The 16,929-nt window shown below is 45.2% G+C and overlaps 1 protein-coding gene across 1 annotated transcript in view; it reads right to left on the bottom strand.

Moving 5' to 3' along the window:
- Slc24a3 (solute carrier family 24 member 3) overlaps window positions 1-16,929 on the bottom strand; it is a 485,481-nt gene that overhangs the window by 120,419 nt on the left and 348,133 nt on the right. Inside the window, exons 4-6 of the mRNA XM_059261565.1 lie at window positions 14,607-14,681; window positions 8,984-9,068; window positions 8,512-8,615 (exon numbers count right to left, since the gene is read on the bottom strand). Of these exons, the coding sequence (XP_059117548.1) occupies window positions 8,512-8,615; window positions 8,984-9,068; window positions 14,607-14,681 (264 nt within the window). The remainder of the gene's footprint in view (window positions 1-8,511; window positions 8,616-8,983; window positions 9,069-14,606; window positions 14,682-16,929) is intronic.

Raw genomic sequence — 16,929 nt, 5'->3', positions numbered from 1 at the left:
GCTTAGGGTGTCAGACTTCTTATCGAAATGGAGAAAGCAGCAGACATTTCTATGCCACTCGCTGGACCCTGCAGTCCCAAAGCCTCGGACACACTAGTGTGGTGAGATTATTAAACATTTTGGAGCCTCAGTTTACTCTTTTGAAAACAGTGTTCTCCTTAGAGTTATCTGAGGACAAACAGTGACTATATCTAAAGATGCACAGACGGTGTCCAGTGCATGATCAGCATGTGCTTGTTCCATGGGTTGAGGTTCTGGACTGAATATGAAGAGGAACATCTGAGCATCAGCATTCATCTCTCTCTCTCTGCTTTCTGATTGTGGACACAATATGGCCAACTATCCAATGCTTCTGCTAGCATGATTTCCTTGCCACAGCGGACTACACCCTCAAACTGAGAGTCGAAATAAACCCTTCCTTCTTAAGTTGCTTTTGTTAGGTCTTTTTGCCACAGGAACAATAAAGTGTCCTGGGAAGAAATGTCTTTAGGTCTCAAAGTTGGTCTCTCCTCTTGAAAGGATGCTCTGTGGCAATGGAGAGAAGGTCTGGGCTCCCTTTGCATTGGCCGTCAGCCAGCCCTTAAGACGACCATTCCAAGGGCAGGCAGTGACCTGAAACTCACTTTCCAGGAGCAATGTGAGGCTTAACATGGAAGGAATGCTCACCCCACCTTCCAGCGACTCCAGCTTTCCACTTCACATTTCTGAAAATATGCATCTTGGATCTCAGTTATTGCTAAGTTTGCTTTGCTGGGCACAAGGGCACCAACCTCTTCATTTTCTTTGGCACAGTTGAAGAGTGTGGTTTCTGTGTACCTCCCTTGCAAACCTAAATGAGAGCAACAGCACTAATAAAACATCTCTATGGCCATTCTAAATAATTTCTAATGACCCTACTCTCTATTGATTTGGAAATTAAAACAAATTGGACAGAAGGACTCAGAGGAGTAGTTGAGTGCCATGATTTAGAGACTGCCAGGACAAGAGAGCAAGGAAAGAACAAGGTCCAAATGATGGCACCGATGGAGATTTGAACACTTTTCACTGAAGAAGATGGCACATAATCTCAGGGAAAGATGCTCAGAGCCATGCTTCTAACTGCAAACTAAACATACAGAGAGGCACTCTTCACATTTGCTGGAATGCTTATGATCATAAAGTAACAAAGCAAAGTGACACTGGTCACACCAAATGCTGGTGATGATGCAAATCACTGAGATCTCACTGATCAGGGGAGGGAGGGAGCACGGGTACCCACTTTGAAAGGCAGTTTGGAAACTTCTGATTAAAAAACCAACCACAAATATACCATGATAGCCTGAATGTGAAATGCCCCGCTTAAGGGACCCATGGTTTGAACACCTGGTCTCCACTCAGGTGGTGTTACTTTGGGAGGTTCTAGAAATTCTAGGGCTGGCATCTATCTGGAGAATATAGGTCACCGGGCAGGTTCTCAGGTGTGGATTATCCCTGTTCCCTTCCAGACTCACCCTCTGGTTTCTGTGCATCAAGAAGTGGAGAAGCGTCTCTGACATCTGTCCCCATCGCCATGATGCTCTGCTCAGCTACATGGGGTCAAGAGACCACGAACTCTGAAACCCTGACTCAAAGTCAATCCTTTGTCCAGGTGAGGTTTTCGTCAGTTATTTGGCTGCAGTAACACACACACACACACACCACACACACACACACACACACCACACACACACACACCACACACACACACACACACAACACACACACACACACAAAACACACACACACACACACACACACAACACACATACACACACACACACACACACACACACACACACACACACACACACCTTGATTCAGTAATCTTCCTTGGTTATGTGGTCAGAAAAGAAAGCCAGGGAGACAGGTTGAGATCCAGCGCAGGCTCGGCCATTTTGTCACCGGCTCTGTACTGCATGACAAGGAAGGAGCAGAAGCTATGTTTTTGACGTGGAGTAGATCAGATTCTTATCTCTAGAGAGAAGACATGGGTGGGTGGTTCTTGCTAAGCTAATCTGCTAACTCTAGTCAGAATAGCTGGTCAAATCTGATGGGCCCATCCAGATTTTTGTTTGATGACACGAAGTAGGGTCTGGACAGTAGTGTGGGCAAGGTGACATTTTCTTTTTCTTTTCTTGGCCCATGTGGTTATGTGTATATGAGGCCTGAAACAGGTATAGTCTTTATTTTTTCCCATCAAAGAAAACCAATCTGAGGATGAGGACAGAGGTGATTAGAGGCAAGAGAAGAGCAATGGGGTCAGAGCCTTGGCCAAACCATACGCTTTCCTGTGCAGTTTTCAGAGACTCCCATTGAATTCTCTTTACTTATAATGTAATTAAGTTTGGTGCTTTGCTAGCAGAAACTGAAAGCCTCTGCACTCAACTGCATGTGGCACTGAAGATAGGTCTGATTTCAAGAGATTGGACTAGCCAGGGAGATGATAGCACCAAGATTAGAGAGGAAACACCCCGGGAACACAGCCTGCTACAGGACTGGGGCATCCCACAAGGGCTGCTCATGCCAGAGGTTCCCTGCCCGCCAGAGCTGGCACTGGTATGAGTGGAGCTAAGCCTGAAGGTGGGGCTTTCACAGTTTAAGCCATTCCTCTGATGTAACTGGACTGGATCTGCACTCTGTCTTCCGATGCAGGCAGCCTGCAGAGGTGCAGAACCTCTGTTTCCCCAGGTGATAAAATCCTGAAATCCAGCTGGTAGACTGACTGCTCCGTGGGTCAACCCTTGCCCAGGCTCATCTTCGCCCCATGCATGCTGCTGTCTTGCTTCCGACAGTACCAAACATGGATGCATCCTGCCTGGGGGGAGGCTCCTGATCCTTAGTTTTCCAGGGGTCATTCCACCTCATTCTTGTCCCATCATCTCCCTATTTACAGTGGATAGTTGACCTCCAACACCAGTTTGGAATTGGTGGTGTGTGGTTTTCATTCTCACTTTTCATAGTCCCTAGCCAATTTGGGGATCTGAATTGATTCCAAGAATTGGATCGTGATAGATGACATGTTCAGTTTCGTCTGGAGAGCAATAACCGGGGAATTAATGTATACAGGAGACCAGTGAGTCTTCTATTATGTTCATCAGCCCTAATCTCCATTATTGGTGAATCAAAAGCTCAGCTGTGGAAGATGCTTTTCAGATTATAATAGAAGCTTCTAGATGTCCCTCAGCTACACTGAGTGCTTCCACCATGCATTTTGGGTCACCACCATCTTGCTGATATGACCATTCCTTGCATTGTTCCAAGTCCTCCATTCCAAACTTCTAAAGGACATACAAAATCTCAGCCTAATAATGAGAGTGCAATAGTTCTATCCAGAGATTTTATAATCAGTGGTTCCTCATATGGATTATGTAGTCAGGAGATATGTCTGTTCTAGTCTTAACTATCTCAGCAGACCCCCTTTCCCAATCTCTGGGGTCCATTTCCTAGTCTGTTGATGAGGATAGTACCATCCTGTACCTTAAAACTCAGTGAGTGCATTTGTGCCAATACTCACAGACTACTGCTGGATGTGGTGTCTGAATAAGCTTATTGAATAGTAGCTACCCCCCCCATTATGCAATGAGTTGTGAAGCATGCAGTTTTAAATGAAAGGTTTTCTATTGAATGAAGCTATGACCTGGGGCAGAATTAACTATCAGAGTCACTGTTAATTTGTACTTTTCTCCCCAGAGGTTACAGTACATGTGGTATATATTGGTTTTCCTTTAAATGTTATTTGGGCTGAGGAGATAGCTTGGCGGATAAAGATCCTCCTCATAAGCATGCAGACCCGAGTCTGGGTAGTCACTGTGTGTGGCTGTGCACATCTGTAATCTCAGCATTGGGAGAGCAGAGGCAGACAGTCTCACTGAGTTGATGCTCCCTGGGTTCAGTGAGAGAATCAGGTGGAGAGGGACTGAGACCCCTGATGTTGACCTCTGGTTTCCACATACACCCAAACCTCACACATGTGTACACACCCACAGAGACACATATGTACACAATATACAACATGCACACACACACACACACACACACACACACACACACAAATCCATACATGCAAAACATTACTATTTATATAACATAGTCCAAAATGATAAAGATACATGAGTAATAACAAACATTTACATACTAAACAGAATGTTTTTAAGCATTATATAATGTACAAGTAGCACTGCATGAATATTATACCTTTTTAAATCCCAAGATTTTTCTGGCTTTTATGTAAAATTACCAATTATATCATGAGAATCATACTTTCAGCAAATTCATACTAAGTTGATATACTTCAAAGTGGGATCAGTCACTTTTGGAAAATTATAAATAATCTTTTTAAACCCTTTAAAAATAATTTATTTATTTCTTTAGTGCTAGGGATCAAAGCCAGGGTCTCACACACACTAGGCAAGCACTGTATTGCCACAGATCCATATCTGTAATTTCTTAATTGTACACCTGGTCCTCACGTTTGTATCCATCAGTGGAGATGAAGATGGGCTCTAAACAGCTAGCTTATTTGGAAGCCTTAGTCTTGTGTTTGCCACACACTCTATGGGCCCACTCACATCTCTCCACCTTCTCAGGTCCTCCCAGCAGTCAACCCTTGCATCCCTCTGCCTAGGGTTTTCTCTGAGTGCCAAGGTCCACCCTGACTGTGGTCACCCAACAAGCTGGAAATGGTGAGGGGTTCATGTTTTGCACCTGGAGTCACATGGAATGGAAAGTGGAAGTTGGTGTATAAGTGCCCCAGATCTCTTACCTTCTATGTGAGGTCACTGTGCATCTGTAAACCATTCCCCAAAGATGAATCAAATCCCAGTTGCTGGTAGTGATAACTTGCTCATTAATGTTTTTGTCTGTGGCTTTCTCTTCCCTGTCTCACCTCCTCAGTGTCTTGATAGTGTTCCCTGGGGCAACCTTTCAAATTAACTACTTGCACTTGACTCCTTGCCTAGAGTCTTCTTCTGGAGACATTCAAATGAAGGCAGGCTTCAACTCTTGCTGCTGCTCTGTTTTGTGTAAACGAGCCAGCTCAGACAGGGTGCTATTTGAAGAAAGGCAAATGTAGCCAAGATTAGATGGACCCCGCCAAAGAACATCAGGGACATAATAAGGATGCCAGGAGCCAATGTGGGAGCTTTTATAACAAACTGGAGCCATCTGCCAGCCTGTAATAACCAGAATATGAAGGTCCTAATCTGGGATGCAGTTAAACTGTTTACTCTCTGTTTGTGGTTATGTATTTAAAGCTTAACATGCTCTGAATGGTGGATTTAAATTCATAAGCACATTGTTTTACAAAATTGGCATGAAGTCTTTTTAATGCAATATGCAGAATATATTAGAAGGTTACGTCAAGACCTGGATATTTTCACTTCATTGTTATCCTTCTTTGTTCTTAAGGAAACATTGGGAGGACCACAGCTCTGTAAACATCTTGTGGGATACCCAGAACCTCCTTCCAAGCCATTTTCTGAGAGGCAATTTCCTCCTGTCCCATAAAAACTCCACAAAGCACCTCAGGCGAACAAGGAGGCATCGGGTATGTTTGTAAACTCCTAATACAGCAGACATTCAATTACACTGAATTCATCAAAACCCTAATTGAGACAGGAGCTCAAACCTTACAGCTTAATTACTTTAATTTTAGATGGGCGACAGACTTCCTCATGTACTGCCCTTTAAGCTGAAATGCATTAAAGAGAGGCCCATGGCTGTTTGCTGTAATTCCCAGCCAGTGAAAGTGCAGAACAGTATAAATAATAATGCCAAGTGATACCTGTGAATAGATTGATTAATCACTCATTTCCCAATTCCTGGTCTTTGTTGTGACATCCCATGGCACCAGCTCTGCTGTCTGGGAATGTGTCCCCCCCTGTGTGAGGCTAGACAACTTTCACTTCTTGCTGATTGTTCTTTTCTACTACTCACGAGACCGCCTAGGACCAAGCACTAGTCCTCTGATCTCATTATGTCAATATATCATTTCATTCTCATTTACAAGACCTTCTTCCTGACCTCTCTGCTCCCCACAATGTCTCTGATGGGAGCCACAGACACCCTTGTCAATCAGTCCATCAGCTGAGAGGCCAAACCTTCCCAGTGACCTAGGGTGGAATCTGGTAGTACGGACCTCAGGAGGAGTATACCAAGAGTTGATAAAAGTATCTAACTGGTTTTGACTGTCCTTGCAGACCAAGTACTATTTTTAATGTCAAACATGATAGGTTTTATCACCATGGCAACACTCAGAAGTAGGCACGCTTATACCCACTCTATAGATGAGAAGGATCAGGCTTCAGTAGCTAAAATAACTTTTCCAAAATCACTCAGCAAACAGTAGAGCAAGTATGTGATCCCAGGCCAATCTGATTCTTTGGCCCATGTTCCTCCCCAAATACAATTCTGTGTCTTCTACAAAGATGTGAGAGAATCTACAAAAAAGGCAAGTGTGGATGGCTTTGGAAATCTCCAAGTAGGCAGAGGATAAAAAAAATAATAATAAAGGAAGGGTACATCTAGGATCACCCTGATGGCTGCTTCCAGGAACAGCTCTGATTGCTACCTCTCTCCAGTCACATGGGGCTGTGAAACCAGCCAGCAAGGACCTGGAGAAGGTAGAAAGATGGATGCCAACAACCGGTGCATCAGCCATGAACAGGTGTTCTAGCCAAGCTCGTGATGAGCGGCACTGCTGATGAATTACACGCCACCAACACACTGCAGTCATTTCATAAGTAATTAGCTGTGTGGCCCTGAGTAGACATCACCCAGTCATTTGTTTCACTTCTTTGCATTATCTCTTTCCCTTCGGGCTTGCTTCAGAATCAAGCTGCAGGTACAAATGACTAATGAGCCAATGACAACGCTAATAACGGCCGGGCTAATAATCATACAGCTAATGGTGACGATGCTAATTAAGGAAGTGCAAACAGCAACAGCTTCCACTGGTGTGACTATTCATCTCTGGGAGGCAATGGTGAGTCGGTCAGGCAGGGCAGAGCCAGGGGAGAGTGACAGCAGCCAAGGCAGGCAGGCATGGGGCTCATTCTTTCAGTGGTGCTACTTACGTGGGAGAGTTCAAGACCAGCACAGTGTGCACTCGTTACATTTAACACAACGGGTCATTGAGAAAGCAGTATTCAGTCCAGAGAGTGGGACAGACCTCAATCTTCATGACCAAAGCACCTGCCCAGGAGCCCCGTGAGAGGCAGCCTGTTCACTGGGGAGCCCTGGAGCTGATGTCTGACAAGATCAAGGTGTTCTTCTGTCTGTCACTTGGAAGGAATAAACACAAGCAGGCCAACTGGACAAATCAGTTGGCATGGAAATGGTGGCAGTGAAAATGGGCCACAGAGAAGAACAGTGAACTCTACAGGAACTCTTGAGTGTACATTTGAGGGGCAGACATCATGGCATGCTCAGCAGCTTCTGAGAGACACAGAGGCCTGACTCACATGAGGGCCAAGGAAAGCAGCATCTGTCCTAGCCCTATATACCCACCAGCCACTTCCAGCAGGGCATGGCACAGACCTTGGTCAGGTTACTGATCAGGTAAAATGGATTACCAGGTCCCTCAATTTTATAAGTAGTCACCCCTGGAACACTAGAAATAGAAGCTACTGAGTCTTGGCAGTTTAGGCAGGAAAGTGAAGTTCTCTTTTCTGATGGCCATTTCTCTGAGGAAACTAGGATGTGAGAGCCACAGGGAAGCTGCATGCCCTGTGAACCTTTAGGCTCTGACCTTGGCTGCCCAATAGCCTCACACTGTGACTTCTGAATACATTCCTGAGATTATCCAAGAGACACTACATTGATAAAGGACAGTCGCCCCTCAGGATATCTTTGGCATTAGGTTAACTGAGGACTACAGGGCTCCTCTAGACTACAAAAGATTTAGTGGCAAGAAGAAAGGCAACATTCTGAATGGTAACAACTATGAACTCTTTTTTTTTTTCCCCGAGACACGGTTTCTCTGTGTATCTTTGGAGCCTGTCCTGGATCTTGCTCTGTAGACCAGGCTGGCCTTGAACTCACAGAGATCCACCTGCCTCTGCCTCCTGAGTGCTAGGATTAAAAGCATGCACTACCACTGCTGGGCTCAACTATGAATTCTTTAAGCTGAAAAACTTTGTCTCTTTTCTTCTCCCTCTTTCTCATTTATCTTATTTCCTCTGAGGCAACCATCACATTGGAAATCATTCTAGTGCAGAGCAGTAGCTCTCAAAATGGGAGTGGGCGTCCCATTTTCAAGTTCGCAGTTAGCATTGTCAGGCTGGTTAATTTCCTATGTGGAGCTGCAAAGTCTACTTTCCATCAATCTGGAAACCAAATAACGGTGGCTTCAGGAGTCTAATGGAAATCTTCAATTCTACCACTCAAGGCTCCAATGTGCGTAAATTCTAGCATGACAATCTCTTGCCTCAGCTTCATATTTCTATCTTCTTCACATGTCATGTACAACCATCACCAAGAAGTCATCAGTCTTACCTGCCCTGCAAAGAGCCCACAGACACCGATGATACATAGGATGTTGAACACAGCAGAGCCCACGATGGTGCCGACTCCCACATCACCCTTGGTGATGAAGACTCCTGAAACACAGACCAAAACCAGTCTGGCTGTAGTGGATCAGCTGCATTCCAAGGAGAACCTAAAGGTTATTTCCTAGTTCTAGACTATGCTCAGGACCCACAGGAAACAGATAACCATTGCAGGGAGCTTCTGAATCTAGAGGTGAGACTTTCCCTGAGTAGCACTGGCTTTGGGTCTAAGACGAGTTCACACACAATAAAAGGGTTGAACGACCACAGCAAAGTGGAAGGCTCTGCTTGGGGTCTGTGAGTTTCATTTTTTTTTTTTTTTTGTGAATTGCCAACAACCCAAATTTGAGGGCCTCCTTCCCCAGAGCCCTTTTCTCTCACATAGGGAAGGGCTGAGATAGTCTCCTGGCATCACCTACCTATGACTGATGTGAAGAGCTCCGGGGCTGAGCTGCCCGCTGCCATGAATGTAGCTCCTGCCACATCTTCACTGAGGTGGAGGCGCTGTGCAGGAACAAAGACAAGACAGGTGAGTTGGGATTTTACCTGGGAATACATGTGACTGTGGCTCCCTGGGTCCTAAGCCTTGAGAAGGGCAGCACTAGGACTTCAGAGGGACCCAGGGGCTGGGTTCAGTCCCTCTCACTGTCCTTCATTCAGAGCCTGGCCATTTCTGCAATCTGCTCATTACTCTCACTTGCAGGATCAGCAGGCTACAAGACTTCATTAGCCAAAGGCTCTACAGAAGACTTAGGGGTCCACAACTCAAATGTACCCAGGGGGCTGTTGTGCCAACGAGCAGGAGGGTGGAGTGGGGAGGCGAGAGCACCATGGGCAGTGGTGGGTAGTGATATCCTTTCTAATGGCAGCTCTGCTCAGCTCCCTAGAGTGTTGGCAGGCACTCTGATTTTAGAAGAGACGTGGATCATCTAGAGCTGTGTGCAAAGATCATGGCTGTTGCAGCGCTTCGGCTAGCTATCTCAAGCTCACAGCAGCCCATTTTCAAGCTCATACGTGTGCCTTTGGAGTCACCCTCTTGAAGCACAGTCCCAACCCTTGACCTTCAAACTCCAGGTGGCACAGCAGGAGGGAAGACTTGAGACTGAGTAGAAAAGTCCCAGATCTTTGGGGACACTCCTGAGTCCTCAGGTCACCCTGTGTGTTGAGCCAGAAGGTGATTTTTCAAGAGCAGAATACAAACGCACCTTGGTGGCTGGTTGGTGTGTTTAGCTTTTTGGCATTCCACCATGTCTCAGAAAGTAAGCTGCTGGCTGTTGGTAAGCACCCAGTTCCCTTCTGGTGTCAGGGCAGAGACTTCCTTTCCAGTTTCCAATGCCACCCCCTGTTGTTCTCAGTAGAAACAGTGGTTGCACTTCCCTGTTTGGCCACAGAGAGGCAGTATGGCCTTGGAGGAGCCTCTGAAAGAGGCATTCTCTTTGGGATCCTGGGTTCCTTGGCTCTGCACTCACAGTTAAGGTTTAAGGTTCACATGCGGTACTGAGGAGACCTTGAACTGGTACTCAACACTAAAAACTGTGGTTGGTGGGTAAGCCCTGGGCACTTGAGTCTCAATGGGTGGGGATGGCCAGAAGGCTCCTTGACACCTGAACCAGGAGTCTAGGAAGCTCAGCTCCCAGGAAAGCCCTGAGTTGCTGCACTTCCCTGCCTGAGTTCCACTAGCTGGTTTTCCTTGTTGCTTATGAAGATTAGTTTTACGTCCGGTTTCTCTCTTGTTTCCAAATCTCCTTCCTTTCCTCCCTCCTTCATGCTTAATTCACTGTGACCTGGCAATCCCTCACTGGACTCTTAGAATCACTAGTCATGAAGCCCTCTTGCCTCTACATTGCTAGCTGCTATATGGGAGGTGGAAGGAGGGAGAGTCTTCCTTAGCTTCATCCTTAGCAGAGAATAATTCCTGCATCCCCTCACCACAGCTGGACACTCTGGGCTCTCCATGAACAACAGGTCCTGCTCTTCCCATTTAGGTTCAGTGGTTCAGGCATTCTCCGTCTTTTTCTGAAATGCTTTGTCAACAAGACCTTTTCTCTAGATGAGGCTCCTTTGGTCCTTCCCTCCAAACAGCCCTGCCCTGGTACCATGGCATAATCCATCACTTGCTCCCTTCTCTCTGCGCAAAGTCCCCACTGGGCTCATGCAATCTTCTGTGAATACAGTCAGCCTTTGGGATCAGTGGGGATTAGTTCCAGGAATGCCTCCTTTCCCTGCTAGGACCCAGATACTCAAATCCAAGCACTGTTCAAGTTTCATATAAAATAGTGCAGTGTTTGCATATAACTTATATACATTCTCCCATATACTGCAAATCATCCCTACATTGCTTACAATCCCTAGTACTGTAAATACCAATCAATGTAAATGCCACATCAAATACTGTATTGTCCAGGGCATAATGACAAGGAAGAAAGTCTATATCTGTCCTATACTGATGCAACTTAAGAAATGTTTGATCCAAGGTTGAATGTTTAGATGTGGAACCTGCACATAAAAGGTGGGATGCTTCATTTTATCAGTGGTCTACAAGCCAGGGCACACAGGTTGGCTGGGACAGAGTCTAGTTCAGTGTTTACAGTACTTGAAGCAAGGCCTGTCACCCTCTTCCACAGCCTAGGAGGCCACTCTACTCCTTTTTTCAACTTGCACATCCAATATCTTCATTTCTGCATAAGCTCTGACAAACCTAAGGCTGCTTGCTACCTCCTGATCCCCAGGAATGCCACATCTTCCCCTTGCTGAGTCTTTGAAACACCTCTCTCCCCACTTTGCTTCAGTGTAGGAGAATCTGAGTTTGTCTATCTTCAGCAGACAAGGGACTTCTCAACATTCCAACACCTTTGTATGTTCCATGATGTAACTTTGAGGCTGTCTAAGATTTAGTGACTTATCTGACCTGTTGCTGGCATGCTGGGTCATCATATTGGCACTCCTTTCTCTTCCCTGCCCAACATTTTTCCTGGCTTGAACTCCCCTCCCCTGACTCAGCTATGATTTATTGAGTAATGTGGCTTTCTTTCTAGAATCATTTTTCACCAAAGTCCAAACAACATCCCTTTTAAGCATCTCTTCTTAGCTCTAGAGTTAATCTGGGAGCAAGCACTGAGCACACAGCATCACCTCTCTACAAAGAGATCAGGGAAAGCAACAATGGGGGTGTGGTTAGGAAGCCCTGCCAGGCCACAATGGGTGGTTCTACATCATGGCTCCCAATGGAACCCCAGGGAGATTTGAGCACAGATTCTCAGAGACATAAACATGGGGTCTCCAAGGAGATACAAACTCTGTCCTCATCCTACCCATTTCTACAGACACACCAGTTGCTCAGTAACTAGGGTGGCTTGAAGTACACGGAGCTGTACTCACAGAGATGGGCATGTAGCATGGCATGCTTTCTTGTAACATATTTTGCTTCTAAAACTGGACTTGGTTGAGAACAGAGAGCACTCTGGGAAGGGAGGCCCTTCATCTGCATTCCTCTTCCCTAGATAGCTGTGGATCCTAGAGGTGGAGCCAGTTCTGAACAAACCTGATATAACTTGTTGCAGAATTGCCAACAGGTATGATGATGACCCAGTGGTGTGCTCAGACTGACCTGGGCTCAGATCATGACTCCACTCCTAAACACCTGTGTAACCTGGGACAGGATACTCTAAGTCTCTGGGCCTCCGTGTCTTGATTCCTAGGAAGAGGTTGACTGTGGTCACTGGGTAGAGTCTTAGACGTGGTTAGAGGATGGGTACAGTCACACCACACTGACAGCAACACAGCCAGTTTCCTGCACCTCAATGACCCAGAAAAAATAGCATCTTAATCCCACTAAACATTCTCTTCCTTCTTAACTTTTTTGTTGAAGGCTTACTCCACCCTCTTCTGTTCTGATAGCTGTTTGATTGCTTTCTTTCCTAGGACATGCATGTTCTCAAAGGTTCTATGGGTTTCCTCAATGGCGGACACAAGTTGATATCTGTATTTATATTTATAGGACATTATATTTATCTGCCATTAACAACAAGCATGTCACATGGAAAGAGGCAGAACAAATTTGCTTTGCATAAGAATAAAGTACCAATTGGTGGTAAGTGGGCCTTCTTTATCCTCAATCACTGACTCAACTAATCTCAGAGGGAAAGTACTCAGGGAAAAATCCCAACATAAACCTGTATCCTTACCAAATACACACTGTCTTTTTCCTCGTCATTTCTCTTTGAAAAGTACACTTTGACAGACATTTACATAATACTGACATTGTACTAGGCACAGTCTAAAGAAGGTTTAAACTTTACAGTCCTCCACTACTTTAAGAAGGAATTATTCATTACAATTGGCTATTGTTATTTGTTTATATGCCTCTATAGAAAACATGTTTTCACCACCTGCAGCTTGTGACTGAACACTTTACTCATGGGACTATTAACCCTCAGAGTATAAATTGTCTGATGCTCTGAATAAAGTTGGCTACTTCATGGAAAAAAAAAAAAGGGAGTTGAACAACCAAGGATTTGGACCCAATCTGCCATGGAGACTGAGGGATCATAAATGCCCCCACTACAGGGCTGAATGCTTCCTTGCTTTGACACAAGGTGTGCCTGTTCCTGGGCTGGATCACTGTGACAATCGCTTCTGCATTAGAGAACTGTGCATGCCAGACACTACCCTACTTTCCTTAATCTACTGTCACTGCGAAGAGGAACACACTCCCAGGACATGTCTAGGGTTACCGTGCAATGACTGTTTATTTCCAAATACAAAAGCAAACACATATCCAGAGCTTAGAAGAAACTGCTTCGGTTAATAACCTTCTAAGTAAGATTTCTAGACTAGCATCCTCAGCAATACCTGTGACCCAATTAGAAATATAGATTCTGACTGCCTTTTACGTTGGTCTTTGGGACCTATGGAATCAGGTACTGTGGGTGGAGCAAGAAGAGGTCACAAGGCTTGTTACTGGACTTTCAGGTAGGACCTGTGTCTGGAGACTGCCTTCTGAAAACTCAGATAATGAAATAAAAACAGTAAATAAAACAAAACTCAAAGCTTGCATCTAAGAAAGATACATTTCAGGGCAGACAGCAAGATGAAAGCGACAAGAAATGAGAGCTTTCTAGGTAGGGTGAGCATTAAAGAAGCCTTTTTAGGTTTATTTATTTATTGCATGTGTGTGCGTGCACATGTGCCTATGTGTGTATTTGTGTATGCTTGCATATGTGTGCATACCTATGCATAGGTGAGGATGCCAGGGCACACATGTGGAGGCCGGAGGACAACTTGCTGGAGTCTCTTTTCTCCTCTTTGCCCAGCTCTCTTGCCCTAGAGCCTGCCAGGCCTTCACCCAGAGTATAAATAGAGAGCTAAGCGTGAGGGAAACATGTAGTGGTGATAGGTTCTTACCCTAACAGGATCCCAGAAGGAAGAAATGGAGGAAAGGAAGGCGGTGGGAAGGATAGGGACCAAGAAGCAGCAGAATTGAAAAGGGGGGGGCGGGGAACAGGACACAAAGTATGACTCTCCATGTCTGGGGGGCCGATTGTGGGTTTAACACTCATGGACCCAGAATTATTTGAAAAAACTATTTGCATCTGCAAGGAACACACATCTTTGGTTTTGTCATTATTCCCTAAACAACACAGTGAACATCTGTCTCCACGGGACTTACATCACCATAGTAAAGCACACAGGGGGTACACGCGGGTTGTTTGCAAACACTACACCTTACTACACACAGTTTATGCGCTGGAGCATCCACACATTTTATGTTGCTGCAGGACATTCTGAAGTATCCCCACAGACACCCAGAGGGGACTGTAGAACTAGCAGTAACAGCAGATGTAATGTGGGTTAAAGTCTGACCATTCCCCGGGTTACCAAACGTCACGCAGACTGAGCTAACACAGTTCTTCTCTTTCAGTCATTCAGGTGCTTACTACCTCTGAGACTCCCCAGGACCTCGGAGAAGAGGCTAGAACATGGCAGGACAGAGTCCTCACCCCACGCCCCTCTCAAGCACAATGGGAATGTACCCCCACATACCTCACAGATCTTTTCCAAGGATGGGACGAAGAAATCATCACACACGATGGCGAGCGCATAGAACATGTACATGGCCTGGAAGAAAGGAGAGAAGAAAGAATTACGAGTCAGGCAGAGTCAGGGGGAAAGGGCTGGGTCATTATCTCCTCTAATTAATATCCTCTGTTATCATAAATTTAACTTCTTATTCAGAGTAAGTAAAAGGTCTTTGCAATTCCTGAAAGACCTGTGGCCTGGCTTTAGCTCCATTTTTGACCTGAGTACCTACTAATGGCCTCTTGTCCCCCTTCTAAAACTCCAAAAAGATGGTGGGCACCAGCTTCAAGACCTCTGCACTTGCTGCTTCTACCCAGAGCACTCTTCCCCTCGGATATACCATTGTCTCACTCGGCCATGCTTTTCAAATGCTAACCTGACTCCCTGCCCACCTTTTTCTCTATACTCTCTCATCTTGACTTTTTGGGGTAGATTACAGATTAGCTCTATTAGGCTGCTGTCAGTGTCCACCACCAGAAGTTCTTGAGGAGATGAATGTCCTCTTGTATTTATGTCCTCAGAAGTCACCCCAAGGCTGCCCCCTGAAGGCATGAGTAGCTAGCTGACCATATCCCAGTGAGCTTCCTTACTACTTGGTCCCTGTGCAAACTTGCTTCCACACTGTGGTCAGTTATTACTAGGGTATCCCTAGAATTTCACCATCTAGCCAGAGATTGTCTTTTTCCTTATCGAAGGTATCAATGAAGCAATGACTGTTTGTTTGGATTCCAGTGTTGAAAGACCACCCGACATACACCTCTCACTTCTTCAGGGGACCCCAGCACCTTCACATATTCACAGTGCCTCAGGAAGAAGGTGTCTCACCCTTTCTCCAGGATTACTGATTGGCCAATCACTGTGCAGTATTCCTAGTAGAGGTGGCTATTGGTTTAGAGGTAGGCATGTGACTTAGGCTCGTCTAATCAGATGAAAGGAAAGAGTTATCAACTTTCCAAAGAGGGTCGTTTCTCCCCTCTGTTGCTAGCTGTGGAGAGGAAGTATGGGATTCTTAGAGTGAAGTTGATTCTGAGTTGGAAAGCAGCAGAGTCCTCAATGCCATCATGGAGCCATGGATCATGTGGCATTAGAGCCCACCATGCCTCTGGGCATCATAGTATACCAGCAGCATTGCTTGTGCAGTTTGATTTAGAATTTCCCAGGATTTGTAGCCTAAAGTATTTACCAGTGCCTGCCCAGTTTCCAGCATCTTCCCTAGTAGATTCATTCTTGTCTTCTATTATATTTTCCCATTGATTACTACTTCGCAGCATGGGCCCCCAGTCACAAAGGGCACAAGCATAAGACACAGGCCAGCTGCCAGAACATGCCACTTCTTGTCTCAGAATGATAGGTGGGCAGAAAGACTGTTTTAAAGGGCCAGGCAGAGATTAATAGAGAATATAAATACCCCTCAAGCCTGTATCTGCCAGAAGCAGCAGTCACATAGAAGAGAGCCTGATAACGGTGCTACCACATTAAGAAGCTGAATCAAAAGATGCAACAGGTTCATGTGTATGACACACACACACACACACACACACACACACACACACACACACACACCATCATTAGAACACTTGTCTCAGCTCAGTTTGAAACCAAGTGGATGTTCCAGCTTTTGCACTTCACCTGTTAATGGAGTTTCTGTTGCTCACAGCTTTCCTTCCTGGGGCCCTCTTCTGCAGTTCTAGCTAGAAATGAGCTCAGGCTTTTGAGTCCTGGCCAGTGCACTAATTTAGTCCCCTGTGTCTCTTTGTATGCACTTGATTTCTTTCCATGTGTATGTGTTTGTTCTCTCCCAGAGGACCCGGAGATTCTCAAGTACAATGTAACACCCCATTCTGTGGAAATGTTACACAAAAGCACAAAGATGATGTGTCCTAAACTGCGGACTACACTAAATTATCAAAACCTACCAAAATACACCACAGGGGATGGTTAGAACAACTATGACTCATTTGGTGCAATGCTTTCCAAAGAGATTGTGTGAATGTACACTTAGTGGTAAGAAACCGCATCTACACTCCACTGTTACACGAAAATGTTAAAAATTATACAGTCTCTCTTTTGTTAAACTGTTTAGGTGTAGGTGTGGACCAACTCACATACATAAGTACATTTGCATATGAGTTGGCCATGCTGTCAAAGTAATAGCCATGTTTCTTCATTGGAATCAATATATCTGTATTTTATAATCATTAGCTATATTTTCTCCCTAAATTTACATTTCTTGTGTGATTTGTGTAGGCGGAAGGAAATTTTAGAGGTAATTTTTAATACTTTGCTA

The sequence above is a fragment of the Peromyscus eremicus genome, chromosome 4, assembly GCF_949786415.1.
Source record: "Peromyscus eremicus chromosome 4, PerEre_H2_v1, whole genome shotgun sequence".
NCBI lineage: Eukaryota > Metazoa > Chordata > Mammalia > Rodentia > Cricetidae > Peromyscus > Peromyscus eremicus.
Note: the sequence above shows the minus strand (reverse complement) of the source record. Positions and strands in the feature narration are given on the sequence as shown.